This window comes from Dufourea novaeangliae, unplaced genomic scaffold (assembly GCF_001272555.1).
Source record: "Dufourea novaeangliae isolate 0120121106 unplaced genomic scaffold, ASM127255v1 scaffold8, whole genome shotgun sequence".
Lineage (NCBI taxonomy): Eukaryota > Metazoa > Arthropoda > Insecta > Hymenoptera > Halictidae > Dufourea > Dufourea novaeangliae.
The window spans coordinates 1,709,733-1,728,449 of NW_015373923.1; the positions used below are offsets into that span (position 1 = coordinate 1,709,733).

The following is an 18,717-nucleotide window of genomic DNA, read 5'->3' on the forward strand; positions in this document are numbered from 1 at the left end:
TCCCTTTAATCATCAAACTTCGTCCAACCCTCGATTTCGTCGCCAACTGACTCTCTCTGTTCTGTCCTACTGTTATTCTTTCTCTTTTCTTTTTCTGTGCTCCTCGTTGGGAGTGAGATTGACGACAGTGATTTGATCGCGCTACTGTGCGTTCTGGATAGTTCATTGAAACGCCCGAAACAATCTTGTCGGCGATCCGATTTTACTTTGTCTCGAGAATTTGAAGTTTATTATCGAGAATTCTGAAGTAGATGTAGGATACTTCAGAAATTACGTTAATATTTAAGAATAATATTTATTTGTAAACGGAATGTGAGCCCGTTGGTACAATATACAAGTACATGGAAGTTCAGAGAACAAAGAAATTGTTTAGATACATACAATAATGCGTAAAGATGTACCAGAGTTTATAAAGTTATAGTAACTGTACAGAAAGTTTAACAAAATTCAACAGGAAAAATTTACAAAAGTATTTACAAGAATATGCAGAAAGTTACGATTTTGTAGAAAGAAGTGTGTAATTATTGATGAAATAAATAACGGAATAAAAATGAAATACACCCCGAAATTAAACAATTCGAGGAACTCACCCCCGGAAATTTCTATCGTAATCCCGTACACGAGCTTCGACATTTCCGAAAATAGAAACAAATTGTAGTATCCACCGTTGAATCCCACGAATTCCCGAATCTCTGCCAGTTTTTAAACTTTGCTCCAATGCTGTGGAAATTCACCGGCGAGGAATATTCGCGGTGAAGTGTAGTAGGATCCACGGGGATCGGTAGGTGCGAACTGGTCGCGCAAACGGCTTCTGTATAGCTATCGGCGTCCCAGAGAAGGATAAAGGGAGAAAGTGGCCGTGGAACCCTCCTGGAAAACCCGAAGCAATCACACTCGGACACGAGGGGGCCGCTAATTCGATTACTAAGAGCGCTGCCCTCTTGGCCTGATCCAGCGAAAACCACCCTTAACCCCCAACCTCCACCCCAGTTTTTCGCCACACCGTTCTAGGGCACGTTGATGGTCGTCGGGGGTCCCTGTCCTCTTTCCCCCCATCGCGGGACGAACAGAGATATCGGAGCCATTTAGACGTATAAAAGCGGACAGGACAAGCCCGCTTAACCCCCTGGCAGTTTGTCGCGTATCCCGTAACTGCATATGGCACGCAGCCCTGTGCGAGCTCGTGAATAAATGAGCAGCAGTTAGATTGGAGGCTTAAAAAGAACCGTGGGTAGAGATACACTTTCTTCGGTAGTTTTGCAGGAAGGTGTTCGAACCTCTTGATTCGTAGAGATTCTGCATACATACAGAAATCAGCATAAAGGGAGCTCTCGTGGAAGCAATATGTCTCAAGAAGACCGAAAATAAAGAACAATGGTCGAAACGACGTAAGAAATATCCTCGAGAGAAAAAGAGGCGAGCGTCGCAGTAGATCACCAAGGAGTTCCTCTCAGGCCACTTTGCCTAACTTGGCGTCGATCTCACCCGAATCGATCCATTTTCGCGCGGGTTTCCTCCTTCCCGACGATGACCCTTGGCCAGAGAGGCTCGCATGTTTACGGCTTTTAGGGCGCAAGTTTTTGAGCTATGGCGATGCTCCAGCAGAATTACCGCGCCGTAACGCCGGCCGAATGTTTCTTGATATTTATGCTGCCTTCCTCGGAAGACCACTTCCAGCTTTCTGTCTTGAGGATATAGATTTAGTGTGTAAAGCAAAATACCTGGTATCGTATTATAAGAGAAAGATTGCGTTGTAAGATTACTCTGTTCAAGTTATTGTTATAATTGTGGATGAAATGTGCATCGAGTGCTGCCCATTTTCGAGCGTGACATCGACTAAAAGCTAGCAAGCTCGTGTGGATTTCAAGATTTGACAAAATTGTTTAATTAAATTGTGAAAAAGAAATATACGTTTCCTTAGGTCAACGTGTCAACATCTCGACAAGGAAATCTTTTTTACAAACAACAAACAGAAAACTCCCTGAAATCATGATAACAGTCCGTATATCGGAGTTTCGACTAACTCTAGTTCCGAAAAGAATTCACCGAGACCCGAGGCCGTCGCTTCTTCAACCTCGCGGTTATTTATGGTTTTACTTTCGCGCGTCCGATGGCTGCCGGCCGGGCAGATTGCTTTTTGATTTGCGCTTAATCGGGAAAAGTTATGGGCCCCCGAGAGATACGGTCGACGGGGGCAGAGGGGATGGAGATACAGAGGGGAATAGAGTGAAAGATAGAGGAAGATAGAGAGAGGCTGGTCTCTCCACCCTCTCGGAAGCACCGCGTGTTAGGGGGCGTACACAACTAACGCGGCGGGCCGCATATTAAACCATAAATTCATGCGAGCCCCGGCCGCAATAGACGCCGGAGTTATCGGGTCGTGGAGCGTGCGTGGCGTGTTACTTGAACACGTCCCGTTTTTTAACGCGATTTTCATTTGCCCCGGCTCGCTTTTCAAACCAATTTCCACTGGTGTCTCTGTGTGTGTAACTTTGTCGACCAGTCGCCACAGATTTGTAGGTATCTGGCTGGTTAAAAATCGTTTACGTGTGTAGTTTTCATTCGATACATAAAAAAAAGCTTAGTTTTAATGTTTAGATATATAGGAAATTATCGATAAGTGTTCGAAGGGTTCTCGACACTAACAAGGGATGAACCATAAATGTCCGACTTCGACTTGCTGTGACGAGTGTACTCGACAAAAGCAGAATAAGTGCATGTGCTGTAGAATTGAAATAAATTCTAATAAAATCACTTTAACCACCCCTATCAAGATGACGAAGAAAATATGGAAGCTTCGGATCTCCAAAATGATTTGTAATCGGGGAACATTAACATAAACATTAGAAACGTAAGATCGAAATTCCAGGTGAAATTTGAGTGAACAAGATCGATATTCAATGGATGACCTCGATCCGACGGAGAAAATACATATGAAGAGGGCCTGAGAAGGAAAGCGCAAGTGGCGGACGCTGAACGGCCGTTATTGAAGTCGACTTGGCATGTGGGTAAAACCAATGGTCGCCGATGGTTACGTTGCGAACGGTCAGCTCTATATCCCAATCACTTCTGAGCTTTATTGGACGACGTTCCTGAATTATAAACGATGATCGAACCCTCCGAACGGATACGTGTCCGGCCACGAACTCGTACGGAGGTTCCTGACCTTCCTGCACACGGTCTTGACGAGCTTGGCAAACGAGCGATATTCCCTTTACGATCCACCATTGTAGTCCTTTGGTGTGCCATCGAGACAACCGTATCGATGCCCATCTTAATTCGTGACGCAACAGATGGGACCTTACGACTCGGTTTTTCATTATTTCAGTAATTATACCAACTTTGATAACTATTAAACAAAAGTCATTTAAACTTTTATTATCATATTGATGAATTGGTATTTACACAATGAAAATAGTTTACCTTTATTTGGTTTCAATTGTGTATAAAGATTAAATAACCTATTTTCAATTCGAAGTTAATTGTAATATATTACGTTAAATACTTTCAATTGTGTTCTACCGAACAGTATTTCGATTCGAAGTTGCAATCGAGATTCCATTTGAGAAGTAAGTAAATGAATCAGTTAAAGATTTCAGAATCGAAGAAACCCAAATCTGTTTCGGTCTTCTTCTTTTATAGAATGTTCCTGGACCGTTAGATGCACCGAGTTTTCGACATTATTCTCAACCGAATATGTTTAAGGGAAGAAAGAAACTTCTATTTTTGTTCCTATCTTTCCGAATCGCTTTATAAAATGTGTAATAGATCTCTATCATAATTTATTTGTTCGTAATTTCCTCTTACCTTTCGCAGCTTCTTCCTGTCCCTGGATCAACGACCGCGAGACCTGCAACGGCAGCTTCAGATCCGTCTTTGCGTCCCCATGGACGGCCTGACCTTTCACCTCGACGCAGTTCTCCGGGCTCGGTGTTCGATCCCTCGATATAGGGGGTGGCGATGGACTGCAACCCAGCAATTTTCTTACAGACAGCTTCAGCTCGGGTGTCTTGAGTGGCGGCAGGCTCTCGACGGTGTTCGGTGTGTCTTTGATCTCCTTAGTCTTGGTCGTGACGGAGAGGTCTTCCGGTTGAAGGCGGGCTTCCGGCGACGGCGGCGGCTCCTCGACGCTGCTACCGTCGATGCTCGACGGCTGCTCCTGTGCGGATTCGCGGGCCGACGAGCCGGCATCTGGAGAACGGACGGCCTCGATCAACCACTGAACTACAGACTCCTCTCGATTATCGTCCCGAATTCAGGGTCCGTGTCGGGACAATAATCGCGTAAGGAGAAATGCTTCAGACTTTCGTAAATTCGTTTTTTGCCCGAGCCTCGGAAACAAAAGGGAAGGGGCAACAAAATATGACAGGTCCCATAACGCCTGGACAATAATCGTGTAGAACCAGCCAGACGATAATCGAGAGGAGTCTGTAGTGGTTCTGAATGTCGAAAGTGTCCACGTTTATCGAGATTATTAGAGGAGACCGGATCCTTTCGACGAGGAAGCTACTTTTGGGTTTGGAATGATGCTGAAGAAATTATCAATGGGAGATTCTGGGATATACAGCTGAACGGAGGAGCTGTTTCGTGACGATACGGAGAAATGTTTGACGAGGATTTTGAAGATGTTCGACGAATTGCATTTTATTGTTTAGAAGAAGAACTTGCCCAACAGGGCCGTAGTCGCCACGATAGAAGAATTCTAGATAGAATGGAGACGACTTTCTCAACCTGAAGATTCGAAGAAGTCTTCTAACCTACGAAAGTATAGAGGGTGGACCACGAAACGCAATCAGCTTAGATGATTCTACTGCTAGCTGTTTGATCGAAAATTGTAGATGCATGCTTAACCATCAATGCAGACGTCGGAAATAAAACTAAGCAATCGTTCCCTAACCGTTTAGACGAAAAGCAAATCCTTTGTTATGACACTTGCCTAATTCAGCTCAATATCCGCTAATAGATGGGCGTAAAGAAACTACAAACTAGGATTTATTTTTTAGCATGGTATAAATACAGCTCTGAGCGTACGATCTTAAGCCCTCCCGCCGGCAAAGTGTTAACCACTCCAAATACACATACGTAAACAGTACATTTTACAGTGGTTTTACAGTTACACCATGCAGTGTATATTTTTCATTTTTTAAGGATCAACAATTACGATCACAGAATTGTGATTTCTGCACACCATCCCTGTTCAACACCGAATTCCCAAAGCACCTCCTACCACAGATCCGTCACATTCAAATCTCCCGAAGACAGTCCCAAGTATAGATACCCAAATCCCTAACTCATGCACCCAACATCCAGCCAATCGTCGAACCAAATCGCACAAAATCACAAACGTGCTTCCCGACGGAAGAAAAAAAAACCGGTCCCCACGTGGTCGATTGTTCCTGTCGAGGCAAGCCCGCCCAGTTCCAAGGATCAAAGGACAGAAATCACGTACTGCCATCGTTCTCCGCCGGATCACCCAGTAGATGCGCGACACTGAGCGTGATCCTCGTGGACGACGGTGGCCTGTCCGCGGTTCGGCAGGTGTGCTCGCCGCAGTTCGGCAGGCTCGCTGTGTCGAAACTCTTCGAGACGAACTGGGCGAGCTGCTCCATCCTCGGCGTAGAGAAGACACGCGCGACGACGCGACGGCACGCGTCGACCTCGAGTCGTCCGAGGCCCGAGAGCACCGAAGGGGGCTCGACTCGTCTGATTAGGACCTGCTGGAACACTCGTCGTCGCGTCGTTGCGTCTCCACGCGCGTCCCATAGGACGCCATTCGGTCGCCGGCCAATCGACCGTCCGATGGGCGGTCCCAGCCACGCCCACTGATCTCCCTGTTTCCCCTCCCCTTCCACCGCCCCGCTGCGCGCAGCTTGTCTCCGTTGCTCTCGCTGCTTATCTTCCTCGCTCGCGCTCCTTGGCTCCCTTGCTCCTGCTCGTCCTGTATGCCCGTCCCCCTTCGATCCCCCTCCCCCTAGTCCCGCCGTCCGCAGTAAACCAACGCTCATTAGCATTTGCGCCCGCTTTTCCATCCCCAAACTACCTACCCACCTACCCACGGGCGGCGACCAGACTACGACCAGCGGATAGACTCATCCCTCCCGCGCCCAGTCGTCACGCTCGAAATTCACCCCCCAACTCCCCCTTGAAACACTGTCCCTCCACCATTACTCGCAACACTCGATGTCGCTCCTCTGGCCACAAGCGTTTCCCGTGTTCCCTGTCAAGCTTATAGGAGTGTTAGGTGCGAACGGGCCCGCGAATCTGTCGACGCTGTTTGCCACGGGAATATGTATTGTATGTAGGTGCTTATTGCACGGAGCTGATAATCGATTTAAAATGATTTTCGGCTGGTAATTCGGCGGCGATAGCGTAGGTCTCTGGGAAGGGGTGTGGCCTTGGAGCGGTTCGTTGACAGGGGGAGGGGGGTTGGAGAGGTGTGTTTTTTTTTACGAGATTGACAGACGGATGTCGATCGGGTGGGATGGATGTTGCGGTGGTTCTTGTGGGATGACCTTGGTGGAATTCGGCGCGGTTTTTGGGATGTACTGTGACTCACAAGTTTGTTCAACGGATGGCACTTCTGTTTGCAAAAATGCATGTATTTGTGTGGATTCTTCCGTCGACCATCTTTTTGACCAACTTTATGTTAAGTTATGGAGTATCGGGATGTGCCAGAATATACAGTATATCCTCGATAAGTGTTCGAAGGCTCCTCGGCATTGAATATTAAATATTTCATAAACTAATGGCCATATACGGCTGAAACGAATGTCACTGGCAACAGGGACCATTTTATGGCGAGAAGGATCCACAAAATTGGCGTGGACGTTGTCACGTCGAAATGACCGTGTTACAGCAACCCCCTTGCCGCCCCCTCACGCAATCGGCTCGCGTAGGGGGACGGGACGGGGCCGTGTCCTGTGTTTGCCGGTCACCAAACTCGGCAATATTTAAATGGGATTGCGTACGGGGTTGTAATTGCTCGGGTAAACACGGTTCCCCGTCGCCGGCCCGTGGAAACATCGGATAAACGTTGTCCCAGAAAACCAAGTCGATCGAACGAGGGGAAAAAACGGATTGGACGAGTGGATAGAACCTTGAAAAGTGACACAAGATAATTGTGGAAAAACGAAGAGGAAGCTGTGAAACAATCGAATGTAGACCAGATGGAACATAATCTTTTCGAGTAAACTATTTCTAGATAATACAGATAACATCTCTATTATCAGAATTTCCAAGTGTAGTTGCCCGTGAAATCTTTGAATCTTGAAGTGTTAAATTGAAAATAAAGAAAATAAAATAACTCGAACGGTCCCTCAGATCTCCTCGACGCCCACCTTGGGAACCTAGTGGGATTGATTTTATCCTGGGACCATAGATATCTACTACTTAGATTCTAGTCACTTCTGGTGTATATACACATTGAACTTCGGCGAAGTATCGTCGAATCGGTGGATAATCAGTCGATCAGAAAAGAGTACATACCAAGAGGTATGTGAGGAGATAAAAGAAGACCAGTGATGGAAATGTATTCGAACACGTCGAGGATTGAACGACGCTCGAGTGTGGCGTCAGGTGGGGTGAAAGACACCCCAAAGAATACAGATTGAACGAAGAAGGTACCAAGCAGAAGATAAGGCGTATATACACAGGAGAAAATTAATCGGTGGAACAGAGATATCCACCCGTTGAACGAAGGACATATCCAGTTAAAGGTGGAAGAGAGAAAGAGAGAGAGACCGTGCACGAGAGGGAACACCACATCGAGGCATCGAAACGGTGTAGGGGAAACGGTCTATAACGCAGGCAGACGGAGCCAATCAGGGCGCAATGCGATTACCTTAACGAGAAATCCGATTACTTATTCATTCGCCTAACTCGAAATCAGTTTAACTAATCGTTTAATTCGGTAGTACCCCACCGAGCGTTCCGAAGCCAGAGAGACACGGCTTGTACGTGTACGTATGCGTGAAAGAGAAAGAGAGATAGGCTGATAACAGAAAGTGCAAGAGGGAGAGCGAGAAGGACAAAGTTCTCTCTCTGTGGGGAGAAGATGGGGTCGCGTTGGGTGTGGTGAGCAATAGGGGGATGGTTTCCCCATTCGAACGCGGGGTGGAGGGGTGGACAGAGATGGGCGCGCACACGCGCAACCACCGCGTTTCTACACGTGCTGACGACTCGCCTAGGGTGACAGAGAGAGACAGAGAGAGGGAGTGAGAGACTACCGTAGAGATACTCGGTGGGGAAACAGTCTGGTAGGAGAGAGGCCTCATTCAATTCAATTACGTAATGAATTGTCGTGTCTTGAGTAAACACCCTTCCTCACCGCGACTCGCCGCCGGAAAATCTGGAGTAGGGGATACACCTAACCCCCTCTGGACGCGTAGGGAGGGGAGAGGGGTGTCGCCCATGTGTACGGGAACGTCTACAGAGTTGTTCAGGTAGGGTGAGACTCCGTTTGGGGCGAAGTACAGCCACTTGCGATGGATCGGTTCAATGAATTGACAAATTTTTGAAATTTGTATTTCTATGTCCTTTACAATTATGAGACTAATATACAATATGTTGTATAATGTGTTAGGTTGCCCCCTCTTCTTGAGGAACAAAACTTATTTCTCACGATTAGTTAACTCTGGAAATATGATTTTCTAGCCGTGATGTATATGTCAAACTGGACATTACAGGGTTAAAAATAAATTTACAAAAAAAAAATGAAAAGAATAGATCCGGTTATTAACAATATTTTCAACTTCAAAGTAACAAGATTCAGTCCCATAATTTTGAAATAACGATATAACTATCTGGGTTAAAATCTAAGACCTGTTAAACTCCAAGATGGAGGATCCAGACCAAAGGGGTTGCAAATCAGTAGGTACGTCTGATTCGATTCTGCAATGGAACATAAAATTCCCATCACAAAATTACGCCAACTCTGTCCATCTTGGAGGAAAAACAAATTACCAATCTATCTACCCACAGATTGTTTGACACAAAATTATCGAAAGGTCAAAAGACGCCAGTGCTGAGCAATCCTGTACCAGAACGTCAGTTTCGGCACGGCGAATCAATCTGCACCGGCTCGCGAACGCTTCGAAATCTCTCGTTGCGTCTCCTTCGAGCCACCGCCGTGTTCTCATCCCTTCGAGTCCCTCGGTCCACCCCTTTGCCGGCCTCCCCCGTAAGCCCCCCGTTTTCTGTCGCCGCGTATAGCTCGGATGCGCGCAATATTGACTGTACATCGACGTTTCCGGCTTCCCTCTCGTCTCTCGTTTACAGAGGCGGTACGTATATCAGTAATTCCGGTGTTCTCCCCGGAATTAACAGGCCCGCCGCCAGTTCGATAGGGTTACCTGTGGGGTTTGCACAGCCACCGGAAACAGTCGACGATCAAAGGAAACCGAACCTGGGCATTAGCGGCAAACTCGAGTAAATCCCCTACTCTGGAACCGTACGCGCTAATTTTCTGTATCTTTTTTTTTTCATTAAAACGGATAAATTGTTCAATTCGTTAATTGAATACGTTCCATTTGATCGTTAAAGTGCCGATTCTTTCTAACGAAGGGAGTTCTGGTGTTGACTTCTGATTGTTACTATGATTAAATGTTCGTGTCACTTTTAAACATAGACATAGAAATTCGATTTTTCGACTACGCTTAATTTTAGTCACGAATGACAGGGACCTGCTTATCAAGCTTCCGGTCAGAAATTTGCGCGAGGCGACATATTTTTGTTTCATTTTCACCTTTCGAACCTAAATTCATAGATAAGTAACATATATACCGAAAGTAAATTTCCGATGTAACGTCAAAGGAGAAGGACGATTACTCGTCCGCACAATTATCATCACCATGGCATCCTTTCGGCCCACAATCCAAATTTCCAGTTTCATTTCTCCAAAGGTACGATCCCCCGTTCAGTACGCTGACATAGAATGTCGTTGTTCAGGAAAAAAATATCATAGGTTATGAATCTATTATCAATTTACAAGGATAAAGTAAAATCTTAGTTCGTCCAATAATGCTTTTATTAGGTAAGAAAGAAACTAAAGTCCATGTCAAGGCTTCACCATTCTTTCCACTATGTTAATGTATAAAATCCACGATCGTAACTATGATACAACCAAATACCGTAATTCCTCGATGAATGCGACACTAGCAACGGCGTTATTCCCACCACTGGGGGATCCTCCTCTGAAATCAATCAAAATAAAATAAACAAAAGCTACGCAGAGGCTCGGCTTCGGGTAAAAAAATTAATTTACAAGGGGTTAACGAGTACGTCGCACTCATTGAGACATTACTGTACATGCTAATTTCTTCGATCAACACAAACACGATGATCCCGACGAATAAATTAATTCTTCGCAGACCAGCACGTCTAACTCTCTATTGGTCAGAAAGTCCTCGTTAACGTTGATGAAAGAACAGGCTCGAAGTTTTTGGTTCAAGATCAAGCGAAAACCAGTCGAATACGGCAGCGGAAACTGCGGGAAACCGGCACCAACGCGAATAGAACCGTGCAAAGGGTGTCCTTCGAGGTGTCTCGAGAAAGGTTACGGTGAACCGACGGAACCGACCGAGAAGAAACTGTTCAGCTGCAAGCAAGGACCGATCAAGGAGAAGCCCAGCAACTGCGTGAAAGAGAAACCTATCGAGCAAAAGTTGACACTTTGGGAAGAGTTCTTCGGGCCAGATCCAAAGAGGTCCTGGCCGGATCCTTGCACCTGTCGGATCGCCATACATCAGAAACGGGAGCTCAGAAAAAAGGATCCGAGATTACTCGATCCACGGTACAAGAATACAGCCGGTGACGTTCTGGTGTACACGGAAGTGCTGAAGAAATGCAATCGTATCTGTTCGGAACCGCAACCGAAACCACCGCCGGCGTTCAGGCTACCGAAGGAGGTTCTGTACAGGATGATTAACGAGGGTTACGAGAGGGTAAGCTGCAATTGTGAAATTTTCATACGAAAGAAGGTGCGTGGAGTCCTGAATCGTAGATTTGAAACCTCGTGATAGTCGAATCACTAGGGGATTGCTAAGTAATAAATTTAAATACCGAATTGGACTGATTACTAGAGATTAGGGCTCTAAGAGATTGACCTATGTATTTGGGAAGTGTTAGTTTCGATAAAATGTTCGTTGGAAAGTGTATCTGCAATGGAAATTTTTCTGTAGAATCCGGTCGAGGAAGTCGTTGGTAACCAGGAAATGAACGAGAATTTCAAAAGCTCGGCATATCAGTTGCCGAGAGGGAATTCGAACCGAAGACGTCAACAGACTGATCGATAAAGAATCGAATGTTATGGCAGTTCATTCGACAGTTCAGCAAGCTTATTCGCAACAAGGATCGCGAATGAACGTGAGCAAATCACCTACGAAGATTGCGGAGTGTCCTCCTCAGGTGGAAAGTACCGCTGCGTTGGTCAATGTCGGTAGACGGTCTAGAGTGGAACAACTTAAGATACTAGTTCAAGCGAAAAGCGCGTTCCAATGCGCACCGGCGTTATAAATAAATTCATAGATACCGAAAACCGCCACGGCAAGACTAAAGGAAGAATAATATATATTTGAAATTAATTTCGTTTCCTGGACTTTGACAGTTAAAATATCTTGAACAATATTAAAAACCGGACAAACCAAGATAAAATTATTTTCAAACAGTAACAGATTTATTATTGTGTTTCCTTGAATCAATGTTGTAGATTAATAATTGTATGTTGTTGTGGTATTTTTCATAAACATTTATTGTTTCGATAGGTAAAGGGTGAAAGAGATATGTGGCGCCATCTGCGGCGAAATTCCCAAGCTACTAGCCAATTACTTTCACGTTCTCGTCGCGAGGTGGCGCTACCGCGCTTTCCGAGTGCTCGATCTTTACAACTTTGAACCTTAATTAATTCTCATGACTGGCAACTTTATTAAAAGTAGGACAGCTGTTTATCCAATTAATTTTATTTAAATTTCTCGGTCACTGATTGGTATTAAAGAACTGACTGTATTCTAGAAAGGAAACATGTGCAGTCGCGTTAAAGTTCACGCGGCGCTAGTGACGTGAGCGCATAGCTCACCGGTTACTTTTTGTATCGTATATAAAAAAGTCTCATACTAATTAAAAACATTACAATTGATAATGAACGTTCGCAATATCAATTCAGGGAAATACGATAATTAATCGAAGACCGTCGAGAAATATATTTAATAACTGCTGACGCAGTTTACCTGTATTTTTCAAAACATATTACGTAATTTGAAATATCACGGCACAAGAGAAAGCTGTCATTCTCGGTGAAGAGACTTTGACGTTGTCGGAACGATGTCGACGATCGTTTTAACCGTCAGTGTATTCGAAAATCGCGGGCAAATTGAATAAATCCGTTACCTCCAGAACCCACGCGAAGTTGTCATCATCGACGCACAACAGGGTTGTCGGACTACGTTCAACGGGGTTTTCCTTCGATGGCGGCGTTGTTGCTGTGTGTGGACCCCTGCAGAGCTGGCTACGGGGCAGTCAAATGTCTCGTAAAGGAACTCCCTCCGCTTGCAAGTCAAAACAAATCCCGCGAATCTTTCGTAATCGACGTGGTTTGTGTTCGGTTCGCGGTTGGCCGCACAGTGAGGTCGGCGTCGTGAGTGGATCCACGATAGGTTACGACGAATCGAGTCTTCTAGCCGCTACACCGGATGAGGATAAAAGAAAGGAGGCAAATAAAAAAGGAAAACATAAAGCGAGGGAGGACGAGGACGAGGAGGAGACAACGACGACAACGTCAACGATACGTTATCCGGAGAAGGTTTGGGTGATAGAGAGCAGTCAGGAGACGTGCGACAGTGTCGGGAGCCAGACGAACGTCGATCCGATCGGTAAAACCGCCGATGTCGAGACTGTAGCCGACATCGAGAAATGGTTAAAAACGCGCACCGAGTCCGTGTCGAGCATGGATCTCGACGCGATCAAGTCCGGGGTCGAGGAGGGCGTCGACCGGTACCTGGGCGAGGAACTCCAGCACGCTTTTCTGGAAAAGGACCCTGACGGTCTGTCAATCGACATAGATCTGTCCGACAAGAAACTGAATCTAGGTTATGATCCGTTGCTACAAGAGCTGCAGAGCGAGAAACTGCTCGACGCCTGCGAGAAGGACGGTTTCATACTGCCAGAGTTTCAGCTCGATCACTTGGACCCGTTGGCTCTGTCTCCGGACGATATGATGGTCGCCGGCGAAATTTTGCCGTCGACCAGCGCGCAACCAACCCTAACCGTTCCCAACAGTGACGTAGACGGGATATGCGTGGAGACGGATCAAAATTCGATAATGCGAAAGACCATGATTCCGGACGACCAAGAGCCCCATAGCAAGTCCGCGCAGGCTGTCATTGATAACCTGCATGTTATGGAGAATGTAAAGAAAGAGGATGACATTAAGTCCTCGAAGGACAATGGTTTAGGGGACAGTGCCACGAATCTCTATATGCAGGATCTCAGTACAGATAATGAAGTCCACGAACTGCCAAGCGAGAAGTTAGTTGACGATTCGGAGAATGCCATAATCGAACAGTTAAAAACTAAAGCTAAAGTCAAGCTAGAGCCTAGAATTATTAAGAGACGCAGGAGGATATCGGGAACTGGGGAGAAGAAGTTAGATAGTGAGATAAAAATAACCGGGGAGGATTTCATAGACACCGAAGACGGTGTCATGGCAGTTGTAGCAATATCTACAGATAAGATTTCAAATATGACACAAATTGTTATAAACACTGGGACAGAGGAACAAATCTATCAAGGAAGGACATCAGAACTTATAGAAGCTACTGGTAATTTTCCAAAATTACCAAAACTAGATACTTCAACGGCATGGAACAACACAATAGAACAAAATGATAATCTAAATAATCATGAAATGGTGATATCCAATGCTCTGGAGGAATTAGGCATTACGGATGACAATTTACAGCCAATATCCATTACCGAAAATGGGAAAGTGTGGGTTTGTCCTCGAGAAGACTGCTGTAGACAATTTAGTAAACTATATGCCTTGAAAGGCCATTTATTAGCTCACTACGGAGTAAGACCCTTTAAGGTAACTATGCCACTATACTTTTTTTTCATTAATACTTTTATTACAACTTCATTTACGTATATATATATATATATATTTATTTCAGTGCGACTTTGAAGGATGTGCTTGGGCATTTTATTCAGAATTTAAGCTTAAGAGGCACAAAGAGACACACTTAAAACGTAAAGACTATGTTTGCGAGGTAGAAGGTTGTAATCGTCGGTTTACAACAATTTACAATCTGTGGAGTCACGCGAAGCTACATAGTCGGCCAAATAGGATAGTGTGTCAAGTACCAGACTGCCAAGAGAAGTTCCAGACGAAGAGAGCCCTGGAACTCCACATGAAATCCCATGACCAGAGTCACGCTCCGTATGTCTGTAAACACGAGGGATGCGGGAAACGATATTATAGTAGTAATGCTTTGACGTCGCATCAAAGATGCCATAGTTATAAAGAAGTAGATGTAAAATGTTCGTGGCCGGGCTGCGGAAAAGTATTCGATAAGCCGTGCAGGCTCAAGGCCCACATACGTTCTCATACCGGTTGCAAACCTTATCTTTGTACATTTCAAGGTTGCCAGTGGGCTTTCTCATCCTCTAGCAAATTGAAGAGGCATCAGAAGAAGCACACCAACGAACGTAAATTCGTGTGCGACGTTCCCTCATGCGGGAAAGCGTTCATGAGGTCGGAACATCTCAAGGAACACAGACTGACCCACAAGGAAGGGAGATACTTTCAATGTTTTCTATGTAATGCGAAATTCTCGGCGAAAAGTAGTTTATACGTTCACATAAAGAAGCATCAAATTAAAGAGGAACTAGAACCGAATCAACGGGACGTCGTCGTTGGTGGTGGTCAGAAACGTGGTAAAGTGAAAGAACCACAATGCTCCAGGGTAAATCCGGTTGTGAAATCGAAAAGAAAGTCAATAGACCTGAATGTGAATACAGGCTTCCTAAACCCATCCGCCACCGAGAACCTCGAACCGAACGACAATAGTCTGAGAAATAACAATGAAAATCAAATTAAAATTGAACCAGTGCCTCCACAAGATCAATCCAAGACATTGTATCATTGTCCGGTTGAGACCTGTACACGTTCGTACACCACAAAAGCTACGTTAAGGGCACACATGTTGAAAGTACACGGCACACCGGTCGAAGAATGTGATAAGTCGTCGAATGCAGTGTCCGCGAGTCCAGTCTGCAATATGGATTACATTTTATACACTGCACCGTCGGTGTCGGAACCTACCGATCAAATGATAATGGTAGCGCCGTGTGATGCTGTTATACTCAGCACCTCGAATGATACAGATCGCTCTCTACCGGAACCGGAACCACCACCTCTTAACAACATACTGAAAACCACGGAACCTTCTACGAACGTTACAACGCACCAGCAGCTGTCTCATCAACACGTGAGAAAGGATCAGGGATCAGCAAGGACTGACTTAACATTCTCCGACGTGTCAAAACTGAAATCGAACGGTGCTGTTTTAGATTCTATTGTCGGAGCATCCGATGTTGTGTTAGGTGCAAGTGATATAGAGGAGGGTCTGTTGCTCACAGAGGAATTACCTTCCATGTATTATCAAGATGATGTAGTAGGAACAGAGTATCAGGTACTGTTACTTGACTCAGTACCGCCTGAAAGTACTATAAATCTTCGGGGACTTGAATAGTCGTAGACGATTTGTCTATGAAAAAGGATGAAAACCGGTCATTGTTATTTTTTAATGTAGGATAAGTTTTAATATGGTCTGTGATCAAAGGCTTGTTTTCAGCCTTCCATTCATTTATACAGCAGTCCATAATTGCTTCAAATCGTTATTTTATTAATAAATCGTTGCTATTTTTCCAGAAAGTTTGTCCGTTGTTCTTCTACTGTATATAATATAATCCTTGAACCTTGCATATACAGTGGCCAATGCGTGTATAAAAAGAAAACAAAGTTCATTACACATTTTTTGTAAATAGCATTACATGCACATTCATACATTATAAACTTTCATTTACGTCAAATTATATCTCCATTCGTATTTACAAGGATTTATTGTTGAAGAGAAGAATTTTTTAATGTTTTTTTTTATAATATTGATATAAAATGCGACGATAAAAAAAGAGAAAATAATGGACTGAAATTAAATGCTTTCACACCTGTAAACGTGTATATACCTGCATACATTAGAAACATTCTTAATACATTACTTTTTGTTTACAACCAATCTTGACATTGATTGCTAAAATTCATACTAATGGAACTATTAACCACAGTGCCTCTCCACATTTACATTCATCCTAAACTTAATTATCCAACAATTTTAGTTATTATCATTTACTAAAATCATTTTCTGATGGTTCCCTTCAATATCGTTCATTCGTGAGCTTCTATCGAACGCGAACACAATATTTAAATTTGAACGAACCCATGATACTAGTCAAACGCGCGCGCCTTACCATAAATTTATTATAAGAAGCACACGCGCAAAATGATTAACGATTACATTGCAATTATTATTGATACCGTCGAAACGATAAGTCTGATTGAATGAGCATGAAACCGGGAACCATATTTCCCTCGACTAGGCCCTATTCATATAAGTGCTTCACCATAGTAAAGATAAAAATAAAAACAAAATTGCCTAAGAAAATACTATAATACTCTGAGCTATGGTTCAAGAGCGATACAAAAACATCATTTATGGAAAAAACGCGTCGTTATAGAAATTGACCTTAACGACGCCGTTCACTCTCACACAATGTCTGCACGTTTATCTACAATGGAACTCTGTGTCAGGTCGAACGATCTACCGCCAATTTTACCGTACACCCGATGTTTCACTTTCTCGAGTAGACACATTATGGAGTACAATATGCTTATAAAGATGGCCTCGCCGACGCAGACTAACGTAGCCTGCAACGGTTTCTTCCAATCCAGGATCTTATAGATATAATGATAACCGAACCTGTCCAAACCGCCAGCCGTGTAATATACTAGCGAGAACATGACGTAAAGGAACGCTATGGTTAAACACCACCAAAAGTTCCGTAATCGAAACGGTATGCTCGTCACGCAGAAATCGACGAACATTAAAATACTGTTGCAGATGTGCAGCATTACGTTCAGTGGGTCTAAATGATGGATTTTCGGATCATAGACGCTGCACCAATACGTGATCGTGACAACGATCGCGATGTTCATGGTGACGACGAAAAGAAACCAGTAGATCCTTTCCGTGATTCCGAGAACCAAGTAGCCAGGATCGAAGTCCGCGAGTTTTTGCAGTTTCCATCGTCTCGACACCAGAAAAAGTCCGAGCGAGGCTTGACCGAGGCCCAACGCCAAGTCCCAATTGGTCAAGTAAATCGGCCATTTGTCGTACATGACCATCGGATTGAAGCTACCGAACTCGAAAATCGAACACACGACGATCACGGCCCACGCCATGAAGATCAACCCACGGTAGATTAGATACCAATTGGCTACGTGCTTCTGGCATTTCGGCTCGGTTAGAAGTCGTGCGTGCGGCGGTTCCTCCTTTCTGTAGAACCATTTCCTCGCCAAGTCCTGGCACCAGATTTTGTTTACCATCACTCGACGACCTGTAAACAATGAATTCACCCGTTATCGCGTTTCAATTGCAGAACACCTGTGAACGGTGATCAGGATCCTAATTACTTGTAATACACTGTTTGCTACACACACCCGAGAACTTTCAAAAAGTAATTTCGCAATAACTGTCTCAACGCAGAGTGATTCAATTGAGTAGGAAACTCAGAAAAGGATATCCCGTAACATATTTTCCCCTACAAGTAAAACGCCACGAAGTCCGTGTTACGCTGTTATTTTAATGACATGTAATTATCTTGTTAATTAGCAGGATTCGAATTCAACAGTAACGCCTTAATTTAGTACACATGCGTGATACACTGTTTCCGGTGGACTTCCCGCTTCGGAATTTTTCGTACGGTTCGAAATTCCACACGACGATGGGGTAAGTGTGTAAGTTGACTTGGAACGTTTTACGGGAGTACGAACTTTTTTGCGCGTGTTGTAGGGATTGCCGATACTGTTATGCTGTTTTGTGACAGGTTTTACAGGTGGTAAAGTGTAACGAGTTATCGGTTGGCGATGATTTTGAACGAACTGAAAATAACACTCACATGACGAACACTGCACGAGCAGAAAGAGAAATCGTTTCGGAATCAAGAGACTCCTGTAATGTGACGTCAACACCATCTCTCCGATGCGAGAAAGTCTCTTGTCGGAAGCCGGATAAGTGAAGTAATACCGTCACCCCAGAAATGGAAACCTAACCTGTACGTTCTGATCATTACGGACTACCGTGGACGCAGCCATATTGATTCCCGTTCAAACGGTTTTATCTCGAGCGCGAAGAACAGCGCTCTTTCAAACCCGCTAGCTCGTGTGTTTCGACGAGAATTTTTGCGCCAATCAAAAGTCCCTTGTTCAAGTACAATTGTAGTGCTTCAAGTGTACGCTGAATTTTATCGAATTATCGACAAGATATATCGTTCGTCGGAATTTACTAGGATATTCAGTTTCCATTTTTCGTGTTTAGATAAATTTATCTGAAGATAAGCGTACCCAGGAATTGTACGGACGCGTAGTAAATATTTGCATTCCTGCAATTC

General features: G+C 44.5%; 3 protein-coding genes across 3 annotated transcripts in view; 1 reads left to right on the plus strand and 2 right to left on the minus strand.

Moving 5' to 3' along the window:
- The window catches only part of LOC107195027 (short stature homeobox protein 2-like), an 8,478-nt gene extending 2,869 nt beyond the window's left edge, over positions 1 to 5,609 (minus strand). Inside the window, exons 1-2 of the mRNA XM_015584783.1 lie at positions 5,450 to 5,609; positions 3,808 to 4,191 (exon numbers count right to left, since the gene is read on the minus strand). Coding sequence (XP_015440269.1) covers positions 3,808 to 4,191; positions 5,450 to 5,609 — 544 coding nt within the window. The remainder of the gene's footprint in view (positions 1 to 3,807; positions 4,192 to 5,449) is intronic.
- A 6,785-nt stretch (positions 5,610 to 12,394) lies between these two features.
- Positions 12,395 to 15,873, plus strand: LOC107195026 (zinc finger Y-chromosomal protein 1-like). The gene is made up of 2 exons (XM_015584782.1): positions 12,395 to 14,077; positions 14,163 to 15,873. The coding sequence occupies exons 1-2, from the start codon at positions 12,515 to 12,517 to the stop codon at positions 15,741 to 15,743; spliced, it is 3,144 nt and encodes a 1,047-aa protein (XP_015440268.1). The 5' UTR covers positions 12,395 to 12,514; the 3' UTR covers positions 15,744 to 15,873.
- A 732-nt stretch (positions 15,874 to 16,605) lies between these two features.
- The window catches only part of LOC107195028 (protein rolling stone-like), a 6,414-nt gene continuing 4,302 nt past the window's right edge, over positions 16,606 to 18,717 (minus strand). The window contains exon 2 of the mRNA XM_015584784.1: positions 16,606 to 17,664. Within this exon, the coding sequence (XP_015440270.1) occupies positions 16,814 to 17,664 (851 nt within the window). The 3' untranslated portion in view covers positions 16,606 to 16,813. The remainder of the gene's footprint in view (positions 17,665 to 18,717) is intronic.

What these genes read in the sequence shown, in the direction of transcription:
- LOC107195026 (XM_015584782.1), top strand. Translation starts at nt 12,515, where the DNA reads ATGTCTCGTAAAGGAACTCCCTCCGCTTGCAAGTCAAAACAAATCCCG. An exon ending in ACGGAGTAAGACCCTTTAAG is followed by an intron (nt 14,078 to 14,162) that starts GTAACTATGCCA and finishes TATTTATTTCAG; the next exon opens with TGCGACTTTGAAGGATGTGC.